Here is a 10,252-nt window from a genome sequence, read left to right as displayed (position 1 = left end):
AATTTCTTGTCAGCATTGTTAGCCTGTGTGTATTCTTTGTTTGCACCCTTTGTAACAGGAGACTTCTTCTGTTTGTCAGGCTACATTGCTGAATGAAATGCTTCATGTTAACATATTCTGTGTTCCCGTAATCCTTCAGATGTTGACATATCAGTTACCTTTTATTACTCAGTGTTCTAATGGCATCCTGTGACTTTGGTAGATAACTTTACCAAAAACATGCAAAGTGTTGCCATAATCTGCACTGTACTTTGAACCTCTTACAAAATTAAATAAAAGTAATAAAGACAACCTGGTTTCATGCACCACCATTTATTTAACATTTCTACAACACCTCTCTCCACCCCATATAGAAATGAATCACACACCCTTTTAAGTATGCATCTTCCTCATTCATTGCTTATACTGGTGTCAAATTACATTCACCGTGACACTTTCACTTTCTGGACTATGTATTTAGATTCTTTGTTAGAAAAGAGAGGACGTTCAACGACAGCAAGAAGGATACGGTGAACACTGAAATACAGGGAATATCAGGATACTGACACTTCAACACGATGCTGCTGATTCCATGTTACAAACAGAAGTTTTACAGAAGGGAAAGTAAGTTTGAAGAAACTTCTTGAGTGGACGCCTCATTGTTTTCATTGTTGTCACTCAAGGACAAAATGGCTTCTCAGTCGGAAAATGATCTCTCCTGTCCCGTCTGCCACGACATCTATAGAGATCCTGTCATCCTGTCATGCAGCCACAGCTTCTGTCGATTCTGTCTGCAGACGTGGTGGAGCAAGAATCTAGAACACAACTGCCCACTTTGTAAGAAGATAAACCTGTCAAATGATCCGCCCCGTAACTTGGCGTTAAAGAACCTGTGCGAGGCTTTCTTACTGCAGAGAGATAAAAAACCTTCTGCAGTGTCTGAGCCTCTCTGCAGTCTGCACAATGAGAAACTCAAACTTTTCTGCTTGGATCATCAGCAGCCGGTGTGTGTCGTCTGTCGAGATTCAAAAGCACACAAAGACCACAGATTCAACCCAACTGAAGAAGCCGCCCAGGATCACAGAGAGGAGCTTCAGAAACGCCTGAAGCCCTTACAAGATAAACTGAAGGTGTTTGAACAAGTCAAAGGAAAGTTTGATCAAACAGCAAAACATATAAAGGTCCAGGCACAGCAGACAGAGAAGCAGATAAAGGAGGAGTTTAAAAAGCTTCAGCAGTTTCTACAAAATGAAGAGGAGGCCAGGCTGGCTGCTCTGAGGCAGGAAGAAGAGCAGAAGTTAAGAAAAATGGAGGAGAAGATTAAGTCTCTGAGCAGAGAGATACAAACTCTTTCAGAAACAATCAGAGCCACAGAGGAGCAACTGAGAGCTGAAGACGTCTCATTCCTCCACAACTACAGGGCTGCAATCAACAAAGTCAAGCAGCGCCCCCTGATGGGTGCTCCACAGCTGGACTCAGGAGCCCTGATGGATGTGGCCAAACACCTGGGCAACCTGACCTACAACATCTGGAATAAGATGAAGGAGATGGTCTCCTACACTCCTGTGATTCTGGATCCAAACACAGCTCATCCACAACTCATCTTATCTGACGATCTGACCAGTGTGACATTTGGAGAGAGACAGAAGGTTCCTGATAATCCAGAGAGGTGTCACTATTGTGAAATTGTCCTGGGCTCTGAGGGCTTCGACTCAGGGACTCACATTTGGGATGTTGAGGTTGGAGAAGAGGGATTTTGGGCCTTTGGTGTTGTAAATGAGTCTTATGAGAGAAAGGTACAAGCACTGTCAGGTTTCTGGCAATTATGTTTCGAGGATGAAAAGTACACAGTAGCAACAGCACCAGATACATATAAATATTTGTCAGTAAAGAAGCTGCAGAGGGTCAGAGTTCAGCTGGAGTGTGACAGAGGGAAGCTCTCATTCTATGATCTGGATGCCAACACACTCATACACACCTTCAAACACAATTTCACTGAGAAGCTGTTTCCTTATGTTGGTACTGAGAAAGAACCAGTGAAGATATTACCAGTGATCTTGAAAGTGGACGAGCATATAACTCCTCTATCAACAGGTTTTTGATCTCATTTTGAAACCAGTAAAAAGTCCTAGCATTAATAGTTCCAAGATACTAAGAAAGAGCAAATGCTTTCACAGATTTTTTACTTATTCATTGTTTGTCCTATTTTAAGATCTGATTTCTGAATGATTCTTTCTTCTTTTTCTAGCTACTAGGAAATAAATTTGCCGTTTGAGAAAAACTATCATGGTTTTTTGTCCTAAAGTTAAAATGTGACCTGTTGTACAAGATATAAACGATTGATCAAGTCTGAGCTGCAGTTTTGTATTTGAAGTTCTTGTTTCTTTTACAACATGAAGATATCATTACAGAAATATTCAGCTACAGTATTTGCTGCTGAGATTTGAATTTTAACAATATAATATAAAATACACCCAACAAACACACATACATAACTTTATCTGGGAATAAGAAAAAAAACAACAACCCAGACATGAACATAAGCATGAGGAGCGTCTGCAGAACAGCAGGGGGCGCTCTTCAACCATTAAATGTAGCTGACTATAATAATTCAGGTGGTTCTCCTACTCTATACCTTTACTGTAAAAAATCAATCCATAAATTGAATAAATAAATTAAATATCTAATGGTTTATGCCTAACAAGCACTGGGCTTAAAGCCTCCACAACTATTTTAAAAAAGTGATTTTGCCAAACTGGAAAATTGTCAGTTTTCTTAAACTGCTAAACTGTCTTCAATAATCTGTTGTGTGTAAAGACTTATTTTTGGCCTATTCAGCTCAACTTCAGCTTATCGTTTTCCTTTCTAAGAAGACTGTCAGCTGTTCACTTGTGCTGGGCTCTGAGGGCTTTGACTCAGAGATTGTGATCTTGAAGTCAGAAATGATGAGGACTGAACCCTTGGCCTGGTGACGGGGTCTTGTCTAAGAAAGGGACAAACACAGACTGGATTCTAGGAAATATATTTGTTTGAAGGAACTAACGCGGCAGCCTCTTCATCACTTCCATGTAAAGTTGTTTCAGTGAAGAAGGTCCCGAGGGTGGGAGGTTAGCTGGACTGTAACAGAGAGATGCTCTCATTCTTTGATGTGAACATTAACACACACCTAGTTGTTTCCACACTGTTGTGATTGAAAATGTTTGATTTATTTTACTAAATTAGGTGGTTATAATCATTTTCATACATTTACTGCAAATGTGCTCATAATGAGTTGGCGCTCAGTCTTCTGAAGGTCATAAGCTTTGTTCGGCTTTACTGTCCGGACTGATATATTGTAGGAAATGACTTAGAGTGCAGAGGGGTAATTGCAAACACGCTTACACACATAGATTATGATTAGAATAAGTCTTTGGGTCAGAGAGTTCTGAATATGATATTCTAAACCAACTTTGAATCACTAGAAGAACAATGGATAATAGCATTAGATTATCAAGGCTAGGCAGAGAGGTGTTTCGCTTTTCTGTCTCTTACAGAGGAGGGAGCAGATACCAGACGAGGTCATGGAGATATGAGGATGCTTCGGAGCAGACACCAAGACTGCGTCCATGCGGGAGGAAGTTAGCTGTTATAATCGATGTTTTTGTCTCACTATATAATGTTGTACAGCCCGTTTGGGGGTCATCCTTTTTGTGAAACATGCTGTTGGTTCACATAGAAGTCCGCAGCGCTGTGTAAACTTTCAACTGCAAAAAGCAAAATAAATCCTTTTTAAAGAGACATACCTTTTTTCTGAGATTCCTTCCAAAAAGTATGAACACAACAATACACTGAAACCAAAGCATGAACCACAGAAGAAATCACCCCTCACTCAAAGAGTCTCATGACCCCTTTATCATCAGGTTTTGGGTTTGGTTTCAAAACCAGCAAAACGTTGCTTCATTCTTCTCAGGAGAAAACAGAAATATAACATGTTCCTTCACACTGAAATACATCACTGTGTCAGGTATACAAGAAGCACACCGGGTGGTGGAGATATGAACATATGCATATAGGCCGTGATTATGATAATTGTCTGATATTTTCTGTCTTTCATATTTACTGCTGAAATCTTTTTTTTTTTTTTTCTTTTTTTAAATGACGGGACTAATTATAGTAACACATTTTAGGATAGAATTGTGCAAAAGTCTTGAGCCACCACACATTTTATTATATTTTTCTGGGAAAATAAGTGCCACATATCCTTAAACCATTTACAAACATCTCTGTAGATTCAGCATATAAGGCAGAGACAGCTTTTTGAAAAAAAAATAAAAATAAAAATTCTCATTAGTTTAAAAGTCGGTATGATCTCACACTGCTCCAGTAACACTGCTGTGTTTTAATTTTTAACGGTGGAATTTTAAGGTTTAACTAAATAAATTGGAAGTAATTATGTCCTTATATAGCAGACTGTTGTTTTAAAAAGTGCCTGAACATACAATTTATTCATACTTATCTATACTATGTAGTCTGTTATGTGCAAACACACCTCTGGGCCATCGCTTGCATTAGGGGACTTTTTTATGCTTGAATAAATAATTTACGATTTGTCACAATGAGGAACATTTCAGATTTTATGCCTTTCATCTATTTTTTATTTGAAAGTGAAAAGAAAAAAAAAACGAGGTCTGAGCAGTGAAAAATTGCAGATTCATCCTATTTATGCTGTAGTGTTTGAAATTATTTTTTAATGCTATAATTTCTTGTCAGCATTGTTAGCCTGTGTGTATTCTTTGTTTGCACCCTTTGTAACAGGAGACTTCTTCTGTTTGTCAGGCTACATTGCTGAATGAAATGCTTCATGTTAACATATTCTGTGTTCCCGTAATCCTTCAGATGTTGACATATCAGTTACCTTTTATTACTCAGTGTTCTAATGGCATCCTGTGACTTTGGTAGATAACTTTACCAAAAACATGCAAAGTGTTGCCATAATCTGCACTGTACTTTGAACCTCTTACAAAATTAAATAAAAGTAATAAAGACAACCTGGTTTCATGCACCACCATTTATTTAACATTTCTACAACACCTCTCTCCACCCCATATAGAAATGAATCACACACCCTTTTAAGTATGCATCTTCCTCATTCATTGCTTATACTGGTGTCAAATTACATTCACCGTGACACTTTCACTTTCTGGACTATGTATTTAGATTCTTTGTTAGAAAAGAGAGGACGTTCAACGACAGCAAGAAGGATACGGTGAACACTGAAATACAGGGAATATCAGGATACTGACACTTCAACACGATGCTGCTGATTCCATGTTACAAACAGAAGTTTTACAGAAGGGAAAGTAAGTTTGAAGAAACTTCTTGAGTGGACGCCTCATTGTTTTCATTGTTGTCACTCAAGGACAAAATGGCTTCTCAGTCGGAAAATGATCTCTCCTGTCCCGTCTGCCACGACATCTATAGAGATCCTGTCATCCTGTCATGCAGCCACAGCTTCTGTCGATTCTGTCTGCAGACGTGGTGGAGCAAGAATCTAGAACACAACTGCCCACTTTGTAAGAAGATAAACCTGTCAAATGATCCGCCCCGTAACTTGGCGTTAAAGAACCTGTGCGAGGCTTTCTTACTGCAGAGAGATAAAAAACCTTCTGCAGTGTCTGAGCCTCTCTGCAGTCTGCACAATGAGAAACTCAAACTTTTCTGCTTGGATCATCAGCAGCCGGTGTGTGTCGTCTGTCGAGATTCAAAAGCACACAAAGACCACAGATTCAACCCAACTGAAGAAGCCGCCCAGGATCACAGAGAGGAGCTTCAGAAACGCCTGAAGCCCTTACAAGATAAACTGAAGGTGTTTGAACAAGTCAAAGGAAAGTTTGATCAAACAGCAAAACATATAAAGGTCCAGGCACAGCAGACAGAGAAGCAGATAAAGGAGGAGTTTAAAAAGCTTCAGCAGTTTCTACAAAATGAAGAGGAGGCCAGGCTGGCTGCTCTGAGGCAGGAAGAAGAGCAGAAGTTAAGAAAAATGGAGGAGAAGATTAAGTCTCTGAGCAGAGAGATACAAACTCTTTCAGAAACAATCAGAGCCACAGAGGAGCAACTGAGAGCTGAAGACGTCTCATTCCTCCACAACTACAGGGCTGCAATCAACAAAGTCAAGCAGCGCCCCCTGATGGGTGCTCCACAGCTGGACTCAGGAGCCCTGATGGATGTGGCCAAACACCTGGGCAACCTGACCTACAACATCTGGAATAAGATGAAGGAGATGGTCTCCTACACTCCTGTGATTCTGGATCCAAACACAGCTCATCCACAACTCATCTTATCTGACGATCTGACCAGTGTGACATTTGGAGAGAGACAGAAGGTTCCTGATAATCCAGAGAGGTGTCACTATTGTGAAATTGTCCTGGGCTCTGAGGGCTTCGACTCAGGGACTCACATTTGGGATGTTGAGGTTGGAGAAGAGGGATTTTGGGCCTTTGGTGTTGTAAATGAGTCTTATGAGAGAAAGGTACAAGCACTGTCAGGTTTCTGGCAATTATGTTTCGAGGATGAAAAGTACACAGTAGCAACAGCACCAGATACATATAAATATTTGTCAGTAAAGAAGCTGCAGAGGGTCAGAGTTCAGCTGGAGTGTGACAGAGGGAAGCTCTCATTCTATGATCTGGATGCCAACACACTCATACACACCTTCAAACACAATTTCACTGAGAAGCTGTTTCCTTATGTTGGTACTGAGAAAGAACCAGTGAAGATATTACCAGTGATCTTGAAAGTGGACGAGCATATAACTCCTCTATCAACAGGTTTTTGATCTCATTTTGAAACCAGTAAAAAGTCCTAGCATTAATAGTTCCAAGATACTAAGAAAGAGCAAATGCTTTCACAGATTTTTTACTTATTCATTGTTTGTCCTATTTTAAGATCTGATTTCTGAATGATTCTTTCTTCTTTTTCTAGCTACTAGGAAATAAATTTGCCGTTTGAGAAAAACTATCATGGTTTTTTGTCCTAAAGTTAAAATGTGACCTGTTGTACAAGATATAAACGATTGATCAAGTCTGAGCTGCAGTTTTGTATTTGAAGTTCTTGTTTCTTTTACAACATGAAGATATCATTACAGAAATATTCAGCTACAGTATTTGCTGCTGAGATTTGAATTTTAACAATATAATATAAAATACACCCAACAAACACACATACATAACTTTATCTGGGAATAAGAAAAAAAACAACAACCCAGACATGAACATAAGCATGAGGAGCGTCTGCAGAACAGCAGGGGGCGCTCTTCAACCATTAAATGTAGCTGACTATAATAATTCAGGTGGTTCTCCTACTCTATACCTTTACTGTAAAAAATCAATCCATAAATTGAATAAATAAATTAAATATCTAATGGTTTATGCCTAACAAGCACTGGGCTTAAAGCCTCCACAACTATTTTAAAAAAGTGATTTTGCCAAACTGGAAAATTGTCAGTTTTCTTAAACTGCTAAACTGTCTTCAATAATCTGTTGTGTGTAAAGACTTATTTTTGGCCTATTCAGCTCAACTTCAGCTTATCGTTTTCCTTTCTAAGAAGACTGTCAGCTGTTCACTTGTGCTGGGCTCTGAGGGCTTTGACTCAGAGATTGTGATCTTGAAGTCAGAAATGATGAGGACTGAACCCTTGGCCTGGTGACGGGGTCTTGTCTAAGAAAGGGACAAACACAGACTGGATTCTAGGAAATATATTTGTTTGAAGGAACTAACGCGGCAGCCTCTTCATCACTTCCATGTAAAGTTGTTTCAGTGAAGAAGGTCCCGAGGGTGGGAGGTTAGCTGGACTGTAACAGAGAGATGCTCTCATTCTTTGATGTGAACATTAACACACACCTAGTTGTTTCCACACTGTTGTGATTGAAAATGTTTGATTTATTTTACTAAATTAGGTGGTTATAATCATTTTCATACATTTACTGCAAATGTGCTCATAATGAGTTGGCGCTCAGTCTTCTGAAGGTCATAAGCTTTGTTCGGCTTTACTGTCCGGACTGATATATTGTAGGAAATGACTTAGAGTGCAGAGGGGTAATTGCAAACATGCTTACACACATAGATTATGATTAGAATAAGTCTTTGGGTAAGAGAGTTCTGAATATGATATTCTAAACCAACTTTGAATCACTAGAAGAACAATGGATAATAGCATTAGATTATCAAGGCTAGGCAGAGAGGTGTTTCGCTTTTCTGTCTCTTACAGAGGAGGGAGCAGATACCAGACGAGGTCATGGAGATATGAGGATGCTTCGGAGCAGACACCAAGACTGCGTCCATGCGGGAGGAAGTTAGCTGTTATAATCGATGTTTTTGTCTCACTATATAATGTTGTACAGCCCGTTTGGGGGTCATCCTTTTTGTGAAACATGCTGTTGGTTCACATAGAAGTCCGCAGCGCTGTGTAAACTTTCAACTGCAAAAAGCAAAATAAATCCTTTTTAAAGAGACATACCTTTTTTCTGAGATTCCTTCCAAAAAGTATGAACACAACAATACACTGAAACCAAAGCATGAACCACAGAAGAAATCACCCCTCACTCAAAGAGTCTCATGACCCCTTTATCATCAGGTTTTGGGTTTGGTTTCAAAACCAGCAAAACGTTGCTTCATTCTTCTCAGGAGAAAACAGAAATATAACATGTTCCTTCACACTGAAATACATCACTGTGTCAGGTATACAAGAAGCACACCGGGTGGTGGAGATATGAACATATGCATATAGGCCGTGACTATGATAATTGTCTGATATTTTCTGTCGTTAGTGCTGAAATCTGATTTTTATTTTTTTTAAATGACGGGACTAATTATAGTAACACATTTTAGGATAGAATTGTGCAAAAGTCTTGAGCCACCACACATTTTATTATATTGTTCTGGGAAAATAAGTGCCACATATCATTAAACCATTTACAAACATCTCTGTAGATACAGCATATAAAGCAAAGACAGCTTTAAAAAAAAAAATTCTCATTAGTTTGAAAGTCAGTATGATCTCACACTGCTTCAGTAATGTTGCTGCTGCTGTTTTAATTTTTAACAGTGGAATTTTAAGGTTTAACTAAATAAACTGGAAGTAATTATGTGCTTATATATCGGACTGTTGTTTAAAAAAGTGCCCGAAGATACAATTTATTTATACTTATCTATACTATGTAGTCTGTTATGTGCAAACACACCTCTGGGCCATCGCTTCAGTTAGGGGACTTTTTTATGCTTGAATAAATAATTTACAATTTGTCACAATGAGGAACATTTCAGATTTTATGCCTTTCATCTATTTTTTATTTGAAAGTGAAAAGAAAAAAAAACGAGGTCTGAGCAGTGAAAAATTGAAGATTCATCACATTAAGGAAAACTTAACATGAGACAGCTGCACAATAAAAGCATAAAACCCCCACAGTGACCCAGGACACGCTGGAGAGATTATCTCTCCAGCGTGTCTTGGGTCTGCCTTGGTGTTCCCCTGGATAAGCTGGAGGAGGTGCCTGGGGAGAGGGAGGTCTGGGCTTCTCTGCTTGGGCTGCTGCCCCCGCGACCCAGCCCTGGATAAGCGGAAGAAGATGGATGGATGGATGGATCCTGTTAATTTTTTTTTTTTCCCAAACATGTATCCTACCTTTACCGCATCTTTTAAACTTGTATCCTGTTGTTAACATATATCTTACGTTCAACATTACCTCATTTGTTTAAACTTGTATCATGAGTGTAGTTTTAGTTAAAAAAAAAAAAACGTCAGAAGCATCCGTGCCATTTTCTTTTAAAAATAAAAGTCGACCTCTGCGAGGCAATAACGCAGACAGCTTAACCTTTATGTTCCCTGTCAGGGTGGTGCGATACCCCGGGGTCATGGAATCCCCCCACCCCTCCGTAGAAAAAAAAACACAACAGAAAGACCGAGCGATACTCCGGGGATCGCGGAGTACCCCAACGGGATTGTAAGGGGTTGTAAGGGGATGGAGAAAGGCAAGAAATGTAACACTTGGCGGACACACACAGAAGCTGCTGCAGCAGCAGGGTTGTGGACAGGCTATCACAAACCAGTGGCGTGTCTAGAAAATTTTTGTTGGGGGGGGCCAGGTTTGGAGAAGGGTGGCAGATGTAATTGGCAGATAATGTTAAAAAAAGATTCTACCAACGGTTAACCATAATTCAATAACCCTATAAACCTAATAACCGAATGCGCTTTTAACTCTTATTAGAATGAGATTTTAACAAAGTTTTTAGATAC

The 10,252-nt window shown here is 39.4% G+C and overlaps 2 protein-coding genes across 2 annotated transcripts; both read left to right on the top strand.

Annotated features, from left to right (window-relative positions):
* The first annotated feature begins 439 nt into the window (after positions 1–439).
* Positions 440–4,112, top strand: LOC146387726 (zinc-binding protein A33-like). The gene has a single exon (XM_084929558.1). The coding sequence runs from the start codon at positions 669–671 to the stop codon at positions 2,079–2,081; it is 1,413 nt and encodes a 470-aa protein (XP_084785684.1). The 5' UTR covers positions 440–668; the 3' UTR covers positions 2,082–4,112.
* A 1,042-nt stretch (positions 4,113–5,154) lies between these two features.
* LOC146387725 (zinc-binding protein A33-like) lies at positions 5,155–8,777 on the top strand. Its single transcript, XM_084929559.1, has one exon. It carries the CDS (start codon positions 5,384–5,386, stop codon positions 6,794–6,796), a length of 1,413 nt encoding a protein of 470 aa, XP_084785685.1. The 5' UTR covers positions 5,155–5,383; the 3' UTR covers positions 6,797–8,777.
* The last annotated feature ends 1,475 nt before the right edge of the window (positions 8,778–10,252 follow it).

The sequence above is a fragment of the Perissodus microlepis genome, chromosome 5, assembly GCF_051167445.1.
Source record: "Perissodus microlepis isolate ML-2025 ecotype Zambia chromosome 5, ASM5116744v1, whole genome shotgun sequence".
In the NCBI taxonomy this organism is placed as follows: Eukaryota; Metazoa; Chordata; class Actinopteri; order Cichliformes; family Cichlidae; genus Perissodus; species Perissodus microlepis.
This window is presented reverse-complemented; position numbering and strand designations above follow the sequence as displayed.